Genomic DNA, 22,706 nt, shown 5'->3' on the forward strand with positions numbered 1-22,706 from the left:
AATATACTTATTTTAAACATTTAAATACCTCTAGAAAGGGAAACATTTAGCATTATCCTTCACAGGAAAGATAGCAAACATGTGACCTTCTTGCTTTCCCTTCGTGGCAGCCATTGGCCATCAACCGTAGACTTCTTCCCAGTGTGTTTAGTTCCAAGAATCCTCTAGTTCCAAGAATTTAATGTAGGTGTCCAGGAAGCCACTTCAAATCAATTAGACTTGAAAACTATTTTCACTCCTAATTTATATCTTATGTGAACAAGTTTGTTAAATCTTTGAAGCAGAGCAAATTTTGAGCGTGAGAAGGGAAAGAAAGTATAAGGTTTCTGGATTTGAGGGGAAGACTAAGTTACCACCAAAGGTGGTACATAAACTTTGCCCATCACTTTTTATTTATTTTTTTGAGAAGATTAGCCCTGAGCTAACATCCACTGCCAATCCTCCTCTTTTTCTTGAGGAAGATTGGCCCTGAGCTAACATCTGTGCCCATCTTCCTCTGTTTTATATGTGGGACACTGCCACAGCATGGCTTGATAAGCGGTGCATAGGTCCGCACCGGGGATCCAAACCAGTGAACCCCAGGCTGCTGAAGCAGAGTGCACAAACTTAACCACTGCACCACTGGGCCTGCCCTGCCTATCACTTTTTACAAAGGTGGTAGACATTCCATATATTGAATATCTACTACGTGCCACATACCATAGCTGTTTGTGATGTTATGCCATTTTTTTCTTCACAGCAGCTGTGTTTGTGTGTGTATGTATGTGAGAGAGAGAGAGAGATCTCGATTGTACCATGGAGGGAACCGAGCCTCATGATATTAAAATGACTTACTCAAGGTGAAAGATCTAGTAAGTGCTATAATTTACTATAAAACAGATCTTCAGAGTTATCTTTCCAATATACTCTGCAATTTTATGCGTTGTTCCCAGAGTTATATAGAATTAGATCAGTATGTATGCCATCAGAATCTTCTCAAGGTAGCCTGCTTTTTCAGGGCTATGCCCCTCAGGAAAAAAAATTCAACATGCGTTTGAGTGGACTAAGAACTGAAACTTCTATTTGTGCGACCTTTGTGTTTCTAGTGATGAGCGATAATGCAGTTCTTTGAAGATGATGTGACATCAAGATATTTTCCGAATGTGGATCATATTTATTTAAATTTTTCTTATGAGTTTTCTTTTGATATATTTGACTATTCCTGGTCACAATTAAATTTTCCAATTTCATTGCACATACTCATCTGATAAAATTAAATAAAGGCTTTCAAAGCTATTTTGTAATAAATACCTCATACTGAATAAAGAAATAGCATTTTGTGGATGGCACAGTCGATGATTTTAGTAAGTACTAAGTTTGAGTTTCGTTAGCCTAATAGATGTAATTTTTAAAGTCATTGATTAGAGCAGGAATTTTACCAGCCCTTTTATATATAACAGATATAAAACTGATTACATATTGGATCACTTTATATATTCCTAATAATTTGGGGCCATTCTTTTATTTTCAATTTCAGTTGACCTCTTAAGGGACAGTTTCAATATTGATTTCAAATTAGGAATAGCAAATCTGTTTTTTATAGTAATGCTATTGCTTAAGGAAAATCAATAAGTATTTATTGATTACCTACTATATACCCAACATTGTACTGCAGGACTAGTTAGAATGCTGAAAAAAATGACAACCAGTGGTTTCTTAGTGTTGAAAAAGGTTTCTGTGTCATCTAGGCCAACTTCCCGTGCACAGCCACAGGCTGCTCTGCAGCATCTCTGACATGATCTGCCACAGCTCGAATGTATCCTCTAATGTTCCCATTAATAATAGCAAACACTTATATCCCACTTACTAGGGAATAGGCCTCCTTCTGCACACTTCAGAGTAATTCATTGAATCTTCTCTACAGACTGTAAAGTAGATACTCAATTTTCTAGAACAGAAATCTGAGACACAAAGAGGTTAAGAAACTTGACCAAGATCACAGCCACTAAGTGTCTGAGCTAAGCCTTGAACCCAGGCAGTCCCACTCTGTGTCAGTGTATTTACCATATACTCGAGTGTCTGAGTTGGAAACTCTTACCATAATCCAGGCGGGAGCAGGGGGGTGTGTGCATAGAGGGAGCCAGCATGAGTGAGAAAGTTGAGAGTTGAAGAGATATGCCAAGGATCAGACAGCTAATTAAAGGCAGAATCAAGATTATATATATCTAAATGAGTCTATTGTTCCGGGAAAAGTAATAATCACATTATCAAGTCAGAGCTAGGGTGACCATATCATATGGTTCAAACCAGGACACTTTTGAGAGTAGAAGTGGAACCATTAATACATACATCAGAACAACAGGCTTTCTGGTGTACTTATAGAACCATCATGGAAAAAGAATACAAATTGTCACCCCACTCATAGCCACCAGAAGAGGTACTTCTGGAATACACAAGTATAAACCACACCTTGTGGTTTCCAGTTTTGCATGAAAATAATCCTGGGTGGAAGAAGGTCTATTCAGAACTTGATTTCTAACTGGACTGCTTCCTTATGGATTACGCCCAAGGACCAGTTCCCCACCCACCTACTCTCCCTTGGTCCACACATGACCCCCAAACCACTGTACTCATTCAGTTGTTCAGAAGAAAAAGGATCGACTTCATTGTTTGTTCAGTTCTGGCTGCTTCCTTGTAGTTGCTCCGCTCTGCTGCTGATTGGTCTGCTGGCATCAAGTACCATGAAGAGTCCATCCATACCGCTTACGTCCATGTGATAGAGAACAGCAAGCACTACATCTATATAGAAGTAAGTCCTGCTCATGTAAATTAGTGTGACAACCTGCCTTCCCATAAAGAACATCCAGAGTCTCCCCTCATCTGGAGGGTCCCCAAACTCAGGACCTGCTGGATAGATTAGTGTATGTTGAGATGTGAAGAGACCTCAGGTCACCTGAATTTTGACCTGCCCAGTATACCATTCGCTTTGCATTTTCATTAACCAGGACTCTAATAGGAGTCCCCGAAATCCTTGTTATTAAAATGTATCAACTCACTGCAATATTATTAGCCAGAAATACCCCAGCATGGATGAGTAAGTTTTGATTTGGCTTTATTTGGAGGTTGTTAAGTGAAAGGCATGTGCTGCTTCAGGAGAGAACACACAGGGGTAAGCTGCTAAAATGGAGACCACTGGATGCCACTGGTTTGGGATATTGGAGTACGGAGCGTGCAATGAAAAGAACGTGGATAAGGAAGATGGGAGAATATTGAGGACAGGGACCACCTTCTTCAATCCTGTGTGAACACTGTTCATTATAAAGCTTTTTCAGATCCCAGAGTTTGTGTTCAGAGGATGGGAGAAAATCTGGGGATACTGGGTTTAGTTTGGGAAGCTTAATTGTGCAGGTAGATATCAAGCTAGCTCAGGGCACTTTGAAAATCCTGAAAAAACAAAAAGTCATGATAATTGAAAAACAAATTAGAGCACTTCTCCCTTCCTTATTTTAGTCTTTTCTTTCCCCTTAAATTTTTAAAAATGTATGGAGGGACATCGTAGACCTATTTTCCTTTCCCTTGAGTCCTGGCCGTCTGCTCTTCCATGCAGTGACCATTCATGAAAGGCAGACAGTAAAGAATTGGAGCTTTATTTATTTCACAAACCTGGAGAAAGAGAAGCTGATTAAAAATATTAGCGGGCTGGGGGCCGGCCCCATAGCCGAGTGGTTAAGTTCACACACTCCACTTCGGCAGCCCAGGGTTTTGCTGGTTCGGATCCTGGGTGCGGACATGGCACTGCTCATCAGGCCATGCTGAGGCAGCATCCCACATGCCACAACTAGAAGGACCCACAACGAAAAATATACAACTGCGTACCGGGGGGCTTTGGAAAGAAAAAGGAAAAATAAAATCCTAAAAAATATATATATATTAATGGGCTAAATACAATGTAGTATCCTGGATGAGACCCTGCACCAGAAAAAGGACATTAGTGGAAAAAGTAGTGAACTCCGAATAAAGTCTAGAGCTTAGTAATACTAATACAACTAATATTATTAATTTCAACAATTATACCAGAATAATGTAAGATGTTAACAGCTGGCTCATCCATTACCCAGGATCTTTTTGCTTTATCTCTTTTTACTAGCATTAAGTCAGTTTTTCTTATTAATGCTACCACAGTGCTAAATGAGGTCAGTAATGCCATGTTGATGCACATAGCTATGAACACAAACCTCGTTGACACACCTCTAGCGGAGGTCAGTGGTCAGTGTTCACCCTGCTCTCTCCAAAAAAGGAGGCATAAAGGTCATGACATGTGGCCAGGGAGTGTTTATGGCTGCTGAGGAATACTAGGCTTCTCCATAATATGAATGCAGAAAAACAGCTTGCTTTGGTTGCCGCTGAGATTTTGATTGATGCCCTCAGGGGAAACACATTCTCAAATGAGTTTCTGCACGATGTCATTCTGTAAGTTTGTCTTCAGGAGGCGGTTTACAGATTTATGCACTTACGTGTAAAAATGAATATAGTAGTGATAATGTTGCAAAGGGATGACAGCCACATTTTGAGTCATTGCCTATATGTCTCTTTACCTTAAGATGAATAGCAAAGCTTACTTTGTGATGATTATACTTATAAATTAAAGATGTATTATAACAATTTGTATAAATAGGACATGCAATTGTCATAATATTTGCTCCTAATATTTAACATCCCTTTATGCAGCGACTAAATCTTTTATACCATTATGATAATAATGTTGTACCCTGTTTTTTAGTAAGAGTTTTGAAGAATGTTTTGGAGATAAGTAGAATAGCAGAAGTGCTTAAAGAAAAAAAGAAATAAAAATATTTCTTTTTCCATTTTATTGGTTTATTTATATACATACACCATGCTTACAAAAGAGATTTGAAGCTCCTTAAAATAGACATTCAGGAATAATAAGAGACCCAAACAATTGGAGATAAGGCAAAAGCCAGTAATAGGAAATAAGGGAGGAAGGGTGGAGAAAATTAGACCAGGATTCTGCCATCTACCCTGTTACAAAAGTAAACTTGTATGAGATAGGGTGTTTGCCAATATAGAATGTTTAATCATAAGCATTTACACAACATGTGAACTTGAAAAAAACCTAATTTCTCTGTTGATTAAATTTGGAACATTTCTACCGTTCTAAGAATGTAACCTACAAGGAATTTGCATGATGACACAATAGTTAAGGCTTCCACTCGACTAAGCTGTTATCCATGATATTACTAGAAACGCATGAGAGTGAGGGGCGGCTGCTTCTCCTCTCAGTGTCATCGGTTTCCTAAGCCATTTCAGTAATCAGAACGTCTGCTAGGTGAAACGTTTTTTTAAAATATCAATGAAGTTTTGTTATATACCACATTTTCCTTATATACATACTGCTAAGATAAGCAAGACATACATGATTGTCCTGTTTATTTCTCATAGAACCAGTTTTTCATAAGCTGTGCTGATGACAAGGTCGTGTTCAACAAGATAGGCGACGCCATCGCCCAGAGGATACTGAAAGCTCACAGGTAATGTTTTCGGCATTTGGGGAGGTGTCCTTACTGCTTTTGAAAGCCCATTTTGAAAATGCTCTTTTCCTAGCAGGCATGAATTTGGTTCAGCAAACAACAGGTTATTGATTCCTGAAGTCTGAGTCAGTTGCTGAGAATTTTTGAGTCCATTTTTGAGGGAATTCTTCCAGGCACAGTCATTTTTTCCTGGCCAGTCTCTTTCCCACGCACTAGATTTGTGATTTGATTTATTTAATCACAGACAGTGAGCTGTGTTCACTTAGAAATAAAGCAAAATAGTCATAATATTTTTCCATGGGTTATATTTAAATTCTTGTTACCCTCTGTCTTATGTCTCCAGCTCATGGGATTATTTCTTTAATAGCACTTTTATTAAGATAGAGTTCACCTCCCATACAATCCACCCATGAAACTGTACAATTCACTGATTTTTAGGATATTCACAGAGTTGTACAACTATCACCTAATCAATTTTAGAACATTTCATCTCCCCAGAAAGAAACCCCAGACCTGTCAGCAGTCACTACCCATTTACCCTGCTTGTAGCCCCTGGCGACCACTAATCTACTTGGTTTTTCTGTAGATTTGCCTAGTCTGGGCATTTCTTTATAAATGGAATCATGCAGTATGTGTTCTTTTGTGACTGACTTCTTTCACTTAGCTTAATGTTTTCAAAGTTCATCTAAGTTATAGAAGGTATCAGAATTTCATTTATTTTTATTGTCAGGTAATATTCCATTATCTGGATATTCCACATCTTATTTATCCATTCATCAGTTGGAAGATATTTGAATTGTTTCCACTTTTTGGCCACTATGAATAATGGTGCTATGAACATTCTGTACTAGTCTTTATGCAAACATGTTTTCATTACTCTGGGGATGGGGTTGCTGGATCACATGGTGACTCTATGTTTAACATTTTGAGGAGCTGCCAGGATGTTTTCAAAATCAGCTATACCATTTTACATTCCCATGGGGTATAAGAGCTCCAATTTCGTTATATTATCACCAATTCTTATTATTACCTCTCTTTCTTATTATAGCCATCCTAGTTGATGTGAAATGGTATCTCATTGTGCTTTTGATTTGAATTTCCCTAATGACCAATGACGTTGAGTATATTTTTGCTTGTTTATTGGCCAATCAAGTATTACCTTTGTGGAATGTCTGTTTAAATCTCTTGCCCATTTTTCAATTAGGTTGTCTTTTTATTGTTGAATTGTAAGAGTTCTTTATATATTCTAGATACAAGTCTCATATCAGATTTATGATTTGCAAATACTTTCTTCCATTCAGTGTATTTTCTTTTTTACTTTCTTGAAAGATGTTGTCCTTTGAAACATGAAAGTTTTTAATTTTGATGAAGCCCAATTTATCTGCTTTTTCTTTTATTGCTTGTACCTTGGTGTCATAACCACGAAATCACTGCCTAATCTAAGATCATGAAGATTTGCCCTGTTTTCTTCTAAGAATTTTGTAGTTTGAGGTCTTAGGCCTTTGATTCATTTTGTTGTTTTGTATATGGTGTCTAATTTCATTTATATGTAGAAGTCCAATTTCATTTTTTGGCGTGTGGATGTGTAGTTGTTCCAAAACCAATTGTTGAAAACTGTTCTTTCCCCACTGAATTGTCTTGGCACCTGGGACTATTTCTTTTTATGACTAATTTTATTTCTGTGTAAGAGCAGCAAAAGAAACAAACAAACAAAACCATTACATTTTATTGTTTCAATTCATTGAACAAAAACAGTGGAGAATGTTAAGTATATACACATTTGGGGATTAAAACACTTTTTGGAGCCAGCCCTGATGGCCTAGTGGTTAAAGTTCAGCACCCACCACTTTGGCAGCCCGGTTTTGCTTCCCAGGCATGGAACCACACCACGTGTCTGTCAGTTGCCATGCTGTGGTGGCAGCTCACGTAGAAGAACTAGAATGACTCACAATTAGGATATACAACCATGCACTGGGGTTTTGGGGAGGAAAAAGAAGACGAAGATTGGCAACAGATGTTAGCTCAGGGTGAATCTTTCCCTGCCAGAAACAAAATGCTTTAGACTTAATCCAAACATAAAATGTAAGAAACAAAACACTTTTGATTTCCAGAGTTATGTGGTACTTTGATATCTGTTTTTCACATAATATGTGGGGATTTTTAGATGTAAGAACATTTTATGCAGTAACTACCAGCGTTTTATGTTTCACAGTTTATAGACTCTTACTGAATCTTCACAACTACTCTTGAAAGTAGATCATATAATTTTGTTGTTGTTGTTGCTGTCCCCATTTTTAGAGTTAAGAACCGACATTCAAGAGGTCATGTGACTTGCCTAGGCCACTAAGAGCAATAGGCAAAAACAGGTTTGAGCTCAAGTCTTTGGACCTCTGGCACAATGCCTCCCACTATGTAACTGACTCATTGACGGTTAGGATTAAAGACCCCTTCAGGATTTGCCCCACATCGAGACACGCAGGATCCGCCTTTGTTTTTCCCTCCTCCCCTTGACTGGTCATTGGATGCAGGCTGCCTCCAGGGAATGGGCATGACCTTGGGTGAGGCAGGTCCCTTTGGCCTATAGAGGGTGATTCAGAGGGCAATTCCTGGAGAAGGACTTCGCTGTGAGTGAGTACTCAGCGGCCAACACTCTCAGCAGCTGAGGGAATGGCTATCTTGGTCCAGCAGTGAGGGCATCTGGGTAGCACACCACAGCACCCACCACATCCTGCAGGATGTACACTGGATCTCACCCTTTACTCACATCAAAATCACCACTGGACCTTTACAGATATACAGAGAGCTGGACTCAAGTCCAGGCTTACTGGATCAAATTTCCTGGAGTGGGACCCTGGCACCTGTATTTTATAATGTTCCACGGGTAACTCCAGAGCATAGCCGAGAGTCCTTAGTACTCACCTAGAAGAGTGTATATGACCATAAATATTAATGATGCTCTGTGCTTTTACAGGTGGCTTTTATCCTTTGCTTTCTTATATGCTCTTTTTTAATAAAGTCACCATAGGATCTGTTTCTGAGATGAGTTACAAACAGTCTTTTTACAGTTAAACATACATCTTCACACGGAGATTTCTTGCATCCTTGCTACTCTCCCAATTCTATGCACCAATTTATGTCTGATTTACAACATTGGATTATCTTTCTGTCAACTCTTGCGTTTCATTGATGCAAGAGAGTCCACTTTGTCTATAAAGCACTTTTGACAAAAGAGAAAAATAATTTTTTCATGAAATTGAAATAAGTTGCGGAAATACATTAAGTTGACAAATGAGCTCATTGGGCTGAGCAGTGAATCATGAATTTTGGAGCTGTGATCAGCTAAGAAGGAGAGTAGCTCGTATACCTTTGATCTCAACTTTGCTCATCCCAGTTATTAGTTGCCTATAATAGAGGGTTATTAGGTACCCGTAAGATTTGGTTTTAAGTGTTTGGGAGCCTGAAAGAATATTTTTCTTTAGTATATTAATTTGTCCTTAAAAATTTGGACTTATTCTAAAATCATAGCGTTTTAGGGCTTTAAGATATTTTCTGATTGAACATTTCCCAGTGATCCTATGAGCTGCTCCTAAGGGGAAAAGGGATCCATGGTAGGAGAGTGTGGTAAGATCGCATCTGTTGTAGATTGCATCTCACGCTTGGAAGTTCACAGAGCACATTAAAGATGCTATTTCAAGCTTACTTTGCAGAAAATGGAAAGTGAGTCCATCAAATTTCAAATTAACTGTGTGCCATTTAGCTGTGATCTCTGAATAGTCTCACTTTCTTTGACAGTCATGTTTCAAAGTAGTATGTATATCACGCCTTCAGACTTTTAGTAGATATACACACGTATCCTGGAAACATATTTTACATTTTTCCCCTCCTCTGTATCTCCACATTATTGTTCATCTCCTGTGTTAACTGCAACTGTGAAATATATTTTCACTTAGTAATTTCTTGTCCTCTTAGCTTGTATTCTTAGGAAAGGTAAAGGCAGAATTAAAAAGCTCAACGTGCAGGCTGCCTGTAGTGGGGCTCTACTTTTCACAGAAAGCCATGATGTGTCATGGCCAAGCTTACCCCACTCTCCTCCTTCATTGACTTCTCTGCTCTCCACTCTTCTGAGATTCGGAACTTCCCTATCAAAGTCACGTGCCTAGCAACAAGTATAATTCCGGCTGTTGGAAAAAGAATAGAACGTAGCACAAAGCAGATGGAGGGAAAAGACAGCCAGCATTCAGCCAGGCCTGACCAAGGAGCACAGGCTGTCTTCCAGGTCCCTCCCACCCTGCAGAGATGGCAGTCTTTAAATTACCAACTCCCTCCACTGGGCTGAGCCCTTCCTTTTCTGCCATTGCTGGAATTCAGCCCCACACCACTTTGCTGAAGCGAGTTCTCTGCTCCCCTCACTTCCTCCTGGTTCCCTCTCAATAGCCATAATTCTTCCCAGAAACAGGTTTTTGCATCACCTCCTTGCTCTGATCCATGACCTAGAGCCTCAGAATATTGTTCATCTCGTGCTGAACTGGAAATCTCTACACAAACAGAAGGTCTGCTCTAATAAGTACACCTGTCTTGGAGTTGAGACCAGCTCCCAACCCACTTGAAGCCTGTTTTGACAACTCAAATCTGACTATAGATCAGGGAGAAGAAATCATAATCCACAGTTCAAAATCAACTGGTTTATACTATGTTTGAATAAGCCAAAAGACAGAATAGAAACAAGTGACCCAGGTAGAAAACATTTAAAAACACTGTGTTTTTAATGAATGAATGTTTTCTGAGGATGAAACCATTTTTGTTTATGGAAACTTGACGTGCGTAATTTTTCTGCCTTGGTAAAAAGTCAAGAAGTGAGAGAGTGCATTTTGCACTGTTAATCACCACAAAGTTGACACATACAATAAAAATAGGCAGTTAATTTAATGCCTCTGTATTTTAATATTAAACTGTATTGAAAAACACACTATTAAACTACACTGAAAAATACACAATTTTGAAAATTTCTCAAACTCTTCGTTCTCCCTGTAACAGTAGAGCGGTTCCAGATGGTGCGTGCGGTTCGCCCGTAAGTGGGTGCTATGGGGAACACTCCTCTGGGGAATCTAAAATTAGTTGGGGACCAGGTGTCTGGCAACCTGGATTCTTTCCAACTCTGTTATCTAGAGGTCCGTGGCCTTTTGACTACGGTTGGCTCTCTGAATCCATGGGTTCCGTATCTGTGGATTCAGCCAACTGTGGGTTGCACAACACGGAACACGGGGTTACGGAGGGCCAGCTAAGGGATTTGAGTATCCATGGATTTTGGTCCTCACGGGGTATCAGTAAGCAATCCCCCACGGATACCAAGGGACAACTGTATATCAGTTTGCCTTTCTGACACTCTGTTTTTTCACCAACAAAATAATACCTGCCCTACCTAGCTCATATGAATGGATGTGAAAGCAATTTGAAAAAAAAATAAAGTACCAGTTTATGTAAGAAATTATTATGTTATTCCCAGGAAATCCATCATCTGGAAATATGCTAGCTCATTGTAAACTGAGGGAGGATAAAGAAGCACTGTTTCAGAATTAATTAATATTTATGTTAGAAACAGAAACATTAAATTTTAAACAAAATGTTTTAATTAAAACACTAAATTAGAAAAAACAAAAATGTTTTAATTAAAGAGATATTTAACATGCCTTATTTTAAGTTATTAGATGGCTACTGCTGGATTAAAAAAACTTACTTTGACTTCCTACCGCTGGCACTTGTTCACCGTGTGACAAGGAGAGGCACGCTACTAAAACACCGTCTAGAGGTGTCCTGCCAGGAATTTATAGCTGTCTCCTCCTCCTGGGAAGCAATCTTTGGATTTCCCGTTATTGATGGGATAACACCCTTCCCCAAAATATCAAATAAAAGGTATTCTGAAGCATAACATGAGTTCAGTTACGCTCCGTTTTATTTTAATTTCAGGCATTATTTACTTCATTATGCTTTGAAGGTGCGCACACTTTCTCATTTAAATCACTGGTTGTTAATTGAATAATAATGTTACCGAATAGTTTTTGAGTTTTTCCACATCCAAGGCGCTTTATCTGCGTTACTTCGCTCAATTCTCGTGTCAACCTTAGGAAGCAGATGCGTAATTATTCCTATTCCTCAGATGAGGCAGCTGAGGCCACATGAGCTTAGGTAACTTGCCTGAGTCACAGACTGTGGAGGAGTGGAGCTGAGACTCAGACCGTGTCTTTAGGCCCTCAGCCTGGGTTCACCACTCAGCTACAAAGCTTCCCTCATTTCAGGGGAAGTAGAAATGTTCTAGTTAAGCCTCCCAGAAATCTACAAGGGATACTTTATTTTAAAATAAAAAAAGCCACATGAACATTTTATTTCTTAAAGTAATTGCTTGAAAGATGGAAATTTCTTAGGCTTAAAGAAAAATCCACATCCTATAATTACCATATCCTATAATTTGTATCCCAAGCTGAGAGGACATGTTGAGTATGTTTCAGAAGCACCATCTTAAAGAAATTTAAACTGCAGTTGAATAAAAACCATTTAAATTAAGTATGCCAGTTGCGGGTTTCACATTTTTCTCGTGTGAGATAACGTCCAAGCTCTATGAGGTTCCTGGAGAAGAGGTTACACTGGGGCAGCAAATGACAGCACATCACGGCAGGAGAACTTCTGATTTAGATCATTTAATTGCTTTCATTTGATGCCCAGAATGATATAAACGGTCATCTCAGCAGATAGATGTAAAGGTTAGCACAGGGCAGAGGCCAGCAATCAAATCACGTTGAGCCTGAGCACGTGCCCTGGCAGAAAGAGGAAGGAAGGGAGACGGCTCTAAAAAAAAATGAGAATGAAAACAGCTGGGTTGTAGTGGGACCAGTTTAATAAAAGGTTTTGTAGAATCTTATTTGGGGGCCACTGAGGGACATGCCTCCCAAAGGTTATCCAGTCTGGAGTGAAGTCTAAGTCAAACATGCTTGGCTAACCCTGAACAGTCTTACATTTAAAAGCTTGCCATTTTCAAAAGATCAGCGACGAGAGAAATTACGTGTGTGTGCGCAATGTATAATATGTCATAATCTATAAAGTCACACACATAATATGCAAAGTCATTGCTAGTAGGGCCAGCATTTCTAGCGGACTAGTAATGATTTTAGCCGACTGCCCCATTTACAGGTGAGACCACTGAAGACCAGAATGGTCTATGGCATTTTAAGATTTGCCAAACCCAAAATGAAATGGGTTATGTGCCAAACCGCTGAGAAGCTACAGATCCAGCTCTCACATAACTGATACCACTATCGTATAAAGTTCTCTCCACAAAAACACCGCGCCCCAACCACAATTCTTCTTACTTCTGGCAGCATTTGCTGCTGCAATGAAAGGATTTATACCAGCTCTTGAAGTTTACGGCAATGAAATATATCTACAAATCTCAAATTCTCAAAAAGTAAAATGTCTCGTCTGAAGAACTGAAGAAGCACGATGAGCTCCTTTGGGGCCTTCTTACAGATCCTGAGACCCCACTCTGAGCTCTCTGACTGCTCTCCGTGCTGAGGAGGGACCAAGGGGGTGGGGGTGGGGGAAGCACAGATTTGGGGGGAGAGAAGAACGAAGAGGGAAAAGTAGCAGGAAGCCACTGCTATGACCCATTTACAGGGTGCATTAGTCCTCTGATTTAAAGGTACAGGCAGCATTACAGCAATTACAGAAATGAAAAATACTAATTTTAAAGATCCTACGCTCTCACCACCCTAAATAACTCACTTTTTATTTTCCTATTTCCTTTTTGTCCATATTAAGATGCATACTTACTTTTCTATTGAATTGTAGCTTATTTCCTTTTTGTATAACTCACCTGATTTATCTCAAGTCCCATTTCCACACAATAGAAGGAAATTTAATTTAGTCACTTCCTGACATATGTGGCCAAATCCAGTGATCTCTCTTTATTTCTGCTCTGGACTCAGTCAGGGTGCTACCTGGCTTCACCTCTCCCTGACACAACGCCGTCCTTTGTATAGATGCTAAGGGGTCCTGGACCTATGGGAAGAGGCCACCAGCTCTCAGTATTGACCTATCTCGGGTCTGTTCTGGCATCTGCTTACTGCACCTTGGGGGCCTCAGCCTTCTCCTTTCAGCCCTGCCCTTCTGCCACTTCTCTATCACTGCCATATCACGTGGGCTGGTAGACTACACTTAGCGCTTCTCTGGGGTTCCCCTGGAAGCAAGGCTCAGATCCTCATAGCTCCATATCCTCATGTTTAAAAGGGGACAGGGTCTGCCATGTTCTCCCTGGAATTCAGCTTCAGGGTAAAGGACAGGGTCCCTGTACTGAGTCTCACTCTTATTTCTTTATACTCCTGCCTCAGCTCAAAGGATCTCTATCTGGTTCCCCTAAATCTAAAAAGTTGACATCTTTGTCTCCTAGTTCCTTGGTGAGAGTGCCCCGCGGAGAGCAATGCCTGCTTCATATCTCCAGTTACAGAGTGGGGAGAGTTAACACATTTAAGGGGAAAAATTATTTAATATTTCATAGTATCAGCCTGCCACATTTGTAATTGTCTTGTGATTGTAACTTTGCATCAGGGCCATTTTAACACGGAAGTATTTTGCCTGTAAGTCATCATGGTGGGCATTTTTCATGGCTGCAAAAAAAGTTATATCCATTGAGTGGCTATAGCATAATTTAGTTAACCATCCCCCTATTATGGGACATTTATGTCCCATTTTTAGCTATCACACATAATAGAGAATGCAATTTTATAAAATTGTTCTGAACTAAAGTGGATGAAGCGATTGCCTGCATGATGGCTTGGTGCCCACTAGTTTATATCTTGCTTTTAAGATCATAAATAATTTTACACATTAGGGGGTTGGGTTCCTGCCCTAAGCTGATTGCTATAATTTGCCCCACCCCCACGTTAGGAGGATGCAGTGTTTCAGAAAAGACGAGGATCCTCAGCCGCTGAAAACTATTGTCTTCTGGGGATGAGATCAAGGATGGAGATCAGACATACTATCACAAAGAATTTTCTCTTCATTGGCTTCAACTTAGTGACAATTTTGTGGCTCGAAATTCTAGAGCCCTTTTTTCTACAGCAGTGAAAATCTAAGTGGTACCTGCTAATTTGCGGAACACCCTTTAAAAATTTCATCATTCAGGACATTCAGGAACTGCAGCCTTATACGAAAGCCAAGGCCTTGATATGGAGCTAAGAGAGTCCCAAGGACAAGAAAATGTGGACATTCTGATTCCTACAAACTAGATTTGCAAGAACGTTTTATCTAAAGATGTAAGATTTTTATAGGACATTTCTTAACATCCTACACATGAGGTCTCTATTTCGAAGTCATTTTTGCTGTTATAAAATACAAGGATAAAAGAGAACCATCTTTTACAAACAGAACCACAAACAATACCAGCAATACCACCTCTATGATTTTTCCAAAAATCTGAAAAATGACTTATGTGGGTCAGCATGCATAGGAAATAGTTGTTTTGAAATAGCTAAAAACTAGAAACAATTTAAATGCCCACCAAAATGGAGAACTGGTTTAATTATTATAGTGCGGGTGTAGGATGGAGTACTATATTGCTGTTGTTGAAAAATGGGCAACTCTCTATGTGCAGATATCAAAAGATTTCCGGGATACACTGGTAAATGATAAAAATAATGTTCAGAAAAGTGTCTATAGTATTCTAACATTTGTTAGAAGGGGAGAGTATGTATATATGCTTATAAATTCATAGATTAATTCATTTCTAAAAGAACATGGAAGATAACAGGAATTGCCATCAGGGAGGGGAAACAAGGTCTGAAGACAAAGGAGAGAAAGAGAATTTTTTGTATCATGAGTATATATAACCCACTAGACTATGTGATTTATTTCGTGGTTGCTCAAAAAAACTAAACATAGAATAACTATATGCCAGCAATGCCACTCCTGGGTGTACACCCAAAAGAACTGAAAACAGGGACTCAGACAGATACTATATGCTGATGTTTACAGCAGTGTTATTCACAATAGCCAAAAGGTGGAAACAACCCAAGTCCCTATTGACAGATGACTCGATAAGCAAAATGTGGTCTGTACATACAATGGAATGTTATTCAGCCATTAGCGTGAAGGAAATTCTGACACATGCTACACCATGGAATAAAGTTGAAGACATTATGCTAAGTGAAATAAGTCTGACACATAAGGACAAATATTGTATGATCCCATGTAGATGAGGTATCTAGAAGAGGCAAATTCATAGAGACAGAAAGTAGATTAGAGGTTATCAGGAGTTATAGGGAGGGGAAATGGGGGAGCTATTGCTTAATTATCACAGTTTCTGTTTGGAGTGATGAAGAAGTTTGGGAAATAGATATCATGATGGTTGCACAACATGTGAATGTAATTAATACCACTGAATGGTACACCTAAAAATGGCTAAAATGGCGAATTTTATATTATATAGGTATATTTTACCACAATAAAAACAATTCAGATAAAACGTATTTTAATTTGAAGAAAAAAGTCCTGTGCTGCTTAACCTTATGTCTACCAGAGCTTTCCCAGAAACATTCTTCCAACCTGACCCCATCCTCTCAAAGCAAATAGTATCAGTGTGTACTGTGTGCCAGGGTCCTCTGTTGGGCACCGGCAAAAATAGAAAGATACGTGGACATACATCCTGTGTTTCAAAAGAGCTTATCACGTAGCCCAGGCAGCAGACGAGTATGTAACTATTGTGTAAAGCAAAAACAGTGCTGAATAGACATACCTGCCATGTGCCGTGGGAGTGAGAGGGAGGAGTACACCAATTTTGACTGGAAAATCCAGGATGGCTTGACCAGGGAAGGAGCCATTTACTGCCCTGGAAGAAGTGGGATTCTGCAAGGTGGAGATGAGCATTCTAGGCACAGAGGGCTGATGAGCCAACCTGCCACAGGAGAGGGGGTACACATCTGAGCAAAGGGCAGTGGTCGCCTGTCACTGGAGTAGGGGTCTGGGAGGATCATACTGAAGGTGATTCTGGAAAGGCAGTTGAGGCCAGATGGTATCAATTTCTCTTCCCTCCCCAAAGCCCCAGTACATAGTTAATATATCCTAGTTGTAAGTCATTCTAGTTCTATGTGGGGTGCTGCCACATAGTATGACTTGACAAGCCGTGGGTAGGTCTGCACCCAGGATCCAAACCAGTGAACCTCAGGCTGCCAAAGCAGAGTGCATGAACTTAACCACCCAGCCACGGGGCCAGTCCCCAGTGATGTCAATTTTTAAGTGTCTGGTTTAATTCGTTTGGACTTTTAAATCCTGGCTGTGGGGAAATAGCTTAGATGTTCTTTCTGTTCTGCTTTTCCACTATCTGGTTTGCCATTTAGTGATGTGAGCCACTTACCCTCATCAAACAGAGATCTTCAACAGTTTACATGTAAAAAAAAAATTTTTTCCCGACTCAAACTGCGTTTGCCATCTAGTGATGACTGCATGCCATTACAACCACCGCTGCAGATTCCCTGTCCTCAGCACGGCGGTTAAGCGCACAGGCCTCCAGACTCCACTCTGTGGGCCGTCCCTCTGCCCTGAACCTTGCTTTCCACGTGCACTGAGACGTACATTGGCATTCAGAGACATCAGTAATGAAATCTGACCCCTCAGAGAGTAGTAATAATATTCACCAGAAAGAAAAATGTAGCTGTTTAGAGGAAAATGAGCTTTAGAAAATAAGTGTTATGAAAAGTTGAAGTAGGATCAGATTTGAAAATTAACCAGTAGCAGCACTTTTACATGAATATAGACTCTCAGATATGCGGGTGCGATTCCCTGACCACAGTGGAGCCAGTCATTTCCAGGCTCTCTCTTCTTCCTGCGTATCTTGTAAACAGAGACAAGAACTTTAACAGCTTTGCCTCCAAATAGGCGATCACTGTTTGAACATAGTTTTCCACATTGTCACTTTCTGAATGCAGATCAAAGTAAGGAGCAGCACTTTCTTCTTCTATTTGTTACATCATTGAGTAGTAAAGGCAACTCAAAGCCTTTTCTTCCAAAGGCTGTTGTTATTAAGTTGGGAGAGTGAGCCAAGAAATGCTATATTATATATGCAGAGGACTTGAAAATCAACGTCAGCTGCTCCGAATTCTTGAGAGTCCAGGGGAACGTTTTGCAGCTGAACCAGACTTTCCAGAGCAGAATCGGAGTTTCTAAGTAATGATGATCTTTGCATTGCAAAATATACTGGGTGCAGTATGTCTTTTTGCCCCTTAGATCTAGGCTATGGAAACTCATTTACTCAACAATTATTAACTGAATGCCTGCTCTTCTCCAGGCTCTGAGCCGAGTACTGTGGATACAGCTTGTTATACCTAAAACTATTATGATAACATCTTTTTTAAAACTGTGTTACAATCCCCCTCCCCCCACCTCCAGAGGAGTCAATCAAAGCTTTCTTACAGTGAGTTTTGTCCTAGGAAGGATTATGCTGTAGAGAGACAGTGGGTACAACACCCACTATACTGCCAAGTTCGGCTTACTTTTCGGGTTGTTATGAACTATTTGGATAGTTCAAATCCAGCAGTGCCCCCCAAGCCCTAAATGCGATAGAAGGTATTATAGGAACCCGTTCACTCAATCTCTAAAACCATGTGAACTGCTTGGCTGTCACGTTAAGCTGATCTTTTTTTGGTGAATCTCTCCGCATCTGACTTTTGCAGGGAAGGCCAGAGGTACCGGGTGTATGTTGTGATACCCCTTCTGCCAGGGTTTGAAGGAGACATTTCAACGGGTGGAGGAAACGCTCTACAGGCAATCATGCACTTCAACTACAGGTGCCAAAGTTCTCAAATCGTCTGTTTTCAGCTTTCAGTCGGTCGTGCATGTAAGCTGGTGAAAGGAATGGAAATGTGTCTCCTCATCTATTCAGTGGAGCATTAAACAGATGAACACTTTTCTTTGTTTTACTTTTTAATCTTAGCCTGTTTAGTAGTTGATAAAATTCAAATAGAGACTAAAATCATAAATGGTGGGCCTAGGACACATGGCAACTATAAAAGAACTAAAATATTATTCTCTCTTATATAATCATTGCCTATTGTATATATATCTAAAGTCATTATCTCCATTTATTAGATATATATGTGTATATATTGACATGTATACAATATGTATGAGTAAAAAAGAGACTAATCTTTTAGTTCTTTAGTATATATACTTATATATACATATGTTTTAAAAAATATATACATATATATCTTATATATATACATTTATCTTATGTATATATACATATATAGTATTTTTAATATATATGCATGCATATCTTTTAAATAAATACATATATATATCTTTTAAACTAATATATATGTACGTATATATCTTAAATATATATATAATCAGGACTATACATATAATATTGACTTAAAAATTATCTTTACACTGCCAAAGAGTTGTTGAGCTTTCCATATTCTTTGCAGTAAGTAGAGAAAAAAAAATTAAACGCTTAAAATGCACGTTTGTTTATGATTCTTTGGGTAGCCAGTCCTTCAACAAGGTTGGTAAAATGGCCTCTGCTAGCATATGAAGCATGAAGGTTCTCTCCTACCTTCTGGAATTTTAGTTCTGTTTTCTCGGTTAAAATTTTAGGGAAAATGGTAAGTTCCAGTCTTGATATTCTAAAAAGCAGAGTTCCCATATTCACTCAAAAAGGTGCATGAAGCTCAGACTTGGCCAGTCGAGCATTAGGAGGAGGGTTGAGAGGTACTAACTGGTGGGTGGGCGTAGAGAGGTGGGGTGGGAAGCGATGGAAGGGCCTCCCTGACATTGGCTCTGGGTCACTCAGTGGAAAAGAGAGTGGGAGTGAAGAGGTACGTGGACAGGCCTGGGCATGAATCCAGCTCCCAGTTAGAGGCTCTGTGACCTGAGATACAAAAGATCCCTACTCAGGAGACACTCTTACTAAGTCAAGGCAAGGACTAGAGCCTGGATAGTCTCTTTTAATAGCCCTTGTTTTTCTGAACCACCTGTAGCTTCCCACCTTTCTGATGAAACCCTTTAGTGGGGGAGGAATAAATGAGACCTTACCCAGAACCCCCGGCGTGTAAAGCAGAGCCTTGGTCAAATTGGGGGTGGGGGCTTAGATGGCCTCCTGCTTCAGTCCCCTCCTAGAGACACCCCCTGCAGGATCTGAGGGTCTGCCAGGCACAGTTTGAGTGCACCATTTGTAGAAATCTTTTTTTTTTTTTTTTAATCCTCTTGTTCCTTACTGACTTTTGAAGCTTGTGTCTGTCTATCTGCCACGGTTTCAAGTAAAGATGTTTTGCTTCCTCTGGGGTAATTTTGCCTGATTACAGTATGAGAGAACTTCAGCTGTGCTCTGGTCTATACATTGGATTGAAGACTTGCCCATTTCTAATATTATCTGCTTTATAATATGAAAAAAAAAACTTTTCAAGTATTTAAGGCACTGACATATGTTTAATTGGATTTTATGTACTTCATTTGCCATTCTAATATTATTTTTGGAATATTGTCAATTGTAATTATTTTCTGTTACTGTTTTCTTGGGTTTGAACCAGCTGAATGAAATAACATGCTTGGCTTTTGTTCAGCAACCAAAACTGTAACTTTGTATTATGCAAAAACATCTCTATTTGCTGGCATCGTCTTTAATAATATCAGCATTTCCTGGCATAAATGTATTTTTAATTACTTTCATAAAGCAAGCAGATGGAGCATAAAATTTTTTGTCGGTCTTTATAATTCATTGACTATTATCAGTCTTGAGAAACAAAATCATTAGCAGAATCAGTTATTTGAGACTGTATTTTTCATGTCTAAGGGGTTTGCCGACTTTATAGAGAGAGCCCAGGTATAATAGTTTCTTTAATTTCAAAATTACCCTGCTGAGTATTTGCCCTTTTCACCTCTGGAAGTAATGTGATTCTGTCAGTGTTCTTACCTATCGAGGCATTCCACATTTATCTTTACTGTCACCAAATTTTCTAAGAGGGAAAGTTAATTTATAACCCATCTTTTAAAAATAGCATCTCTTTCTGAAATCCAACATCAATTTTATAACTTTCCCATTTACCCAACTCAAAACAATTACCTTCTCCCATCAGTAACATTACAAGTGATATTCATGTGGTTTTTTAGCTTTTAAAAAATCTATGTAGCATCTTCTCATAAAAACACTTGTTCTGTTTTCACTTGGATTAAGACTGTACCCCACAAATATTGCAATTGGAATTGGTTCCTATGAAACCTCCATAATTGTTTCTTTCCCTTATGTGTGTCCAGAACGATGTGCAGAGGAGAAAATTCCATCCTTGGACAGTTAAAAGCAGAACGTAAGTAACTACTTTTTTTTTCCTCCACGGTTGTTTTTGATGACATATCAGTAATCATTAATGTTTTCACAGTGTGATTATAGAACACTAGACTCAAAAGGTAGTGCAAAAACTTCTTAATAGAGACAAGTTACTTATTCTCATTAAATTGCCCAAACCAATGTTCAAATGAAGACGCCACGACTTGAGGTGCATGGGTGATTAAAAAATGAGAGTGCTTTTATAATATATTTTTATTTATAATCATTGTTTTGATAGTAAGTAGGATTTGTAAGGCACTTTGCAAGGACGCTACATGTGTCTTCTCATGTGATCCTTCACCGCAGTCCTGGGAAGGGAGCAGCACAGGTATTGTCCCTGCTTTAAAGATGAGGACATAAATGCTACAAGGTCAAGAGGTATTTATGTGGCTTCTATATGTGCAGAAGTCCCAGGGTTCTCACAACAATGTCTTATTTTGGGGGAAGAAAACAGATTATCTAATCATTTTGCCACTGTAACACTTGACTAAATCTTTGAGGGTATTATACTGGAGGTAAATAAATAAGAAAAAACCACAGTAACACCTTTCACTTCTGCCATTCTTCAAAGGTACTTTCTCAAATATCTTCTTAATTGATCCTTCTATATCGTTCTTAGCTACAATATATTATAACTGTGGGTTTACTTACCTATAACTCCATGAACTGACTCTAAGTTCAGCACATAGTAGGTGCTCAATAATGTTCTATACTCCATAAAATAGGTGTGGAAGGTTCCACAGGACAGCTGGATTCAGAATCCAAGTTGTCTGACCAGTTCAGACAGTTCAGATTGGGTCCAGATTTTAGAAACTTGGAGGGCCACATTAAAAAGACTAGATCTTATCCAGAAGAAGACAAGGTAAGGTTGATGGAATCCTCTGATTCCTGGAGTGAACTCATCAAAGTGGTGTTTATATGAAGATTCACTTATTGTTGGTAAGCAAAGTAGAGAGGGACTGGTGGCAGGTGAGAGAAAATGGTGCATTGGTAATGGAAAGAAAGGTTATATATGAATAAGACTGTGAAGGAAGACTTGAGGGCATGTGGGGGCAGAAGAGTAAGGGAAGTATCAGATAATCCTGAGTGTCAATCCAACTGACCAGGAGAATGGAGCTGCCACAGGGAGGTCTGGAAAAGTCAGGAGGAGCCATCACAGTCATATGATGCCATGTGGTATGGCCTTCAGAAATACTGTAAACCTCAGTTGAGTTTTTTGAAGATTCTTTTTTACACTGCTAATCTTCTAAATGGAGTGCCCTGGATGATGTAATAGAAAGTAGGGAGAAAATATTAATCATTCCATGTATGTATATTTTTCACTTAACATGAAGAATTAGGACATCAACAGGTATGGCAATAGTATGGATCTTCAAAAATCCACTCCCACGTAAAAGCAACAAAAACACTGACAAAAATTGTCAAAATCAACTTTTTAAGAAGTCTGGAAGTTATACAAAGGCTTGTAACAATCTGAAGAGTGTTTATTCAAAAAGACAGCAAAATCTTGGTAAAAGCAACAAGCCTTATGGCATTTTAATTTGCCATATACCCATCCCCCTCTCCTCAGTTGCACAGTAGCCTTCAAAGCCAGCTCCTCAGCACTGTGAAAACCAGCAGCCTAGCAGTCACTAGAGGGAGCTAGATGGACTTCAAGCTTCTGTGCTCTGACAATTCTTAGTGAATTGTCATAATTTGACTTGTATGATGGTTTAAAAGACTTTAAAACAGCTGGTTTAACTATGTTCAAAGAGCTAATATCTAAACAATATCTAAATAACTGAAGTATAAAAACGTCTCCTCAAATAAAG

The 22,706-nt window shown here is 39.2% G+C and overlaps 1 protein-coding gene across 4 annotated transcripts in view; it reads left to right on the top strand.

The window, feature by feature from the left end:
* Positions 1-22,706, top strand: part of PLD1 (phospholipase D1) — a 198,217-nt gene that overhangs the window by 146,979 nt on the left and 28,532 nt on the right. For all 4 annotated transcript variants that reach the window (XM_046657935.1, XM_046657939.1, XM_046657934.1 and 1 more), the window contains 4 exons: positions 2,678-2,788; positions 5,440-5,528; positions 18,242-18,355; positions 20,826-20,875. In XM_046657935.1, the coding sequence (XP_046513891.1) occupies positions 2,678-2,788; positions 5,440-5,528; positions 18,242-18,355; positions 20,826-20,875 (364 nt within the window). The remainder of the gene's footprint in view (positions 1-2,677; positions 2,789-5,439; positions 5,529-18,241; positions 18,356-20,825; positions 20,876-22,706) is intronic.

Source organism: Equus quagga, chromosome 4 (genome assembly GCF_021613505.1).
Source record: "Equus quagga isolate Etosha38 chromosome 4, UCLA_HA_Equagga_1.0, whole genome shotgun sequence".
Classification (NCBI taxonomy): Eukaryota; Metazoa; Chordata; class Mammalia; order Perissodactyla; family Equidae; genus Equus; species Equus quagga.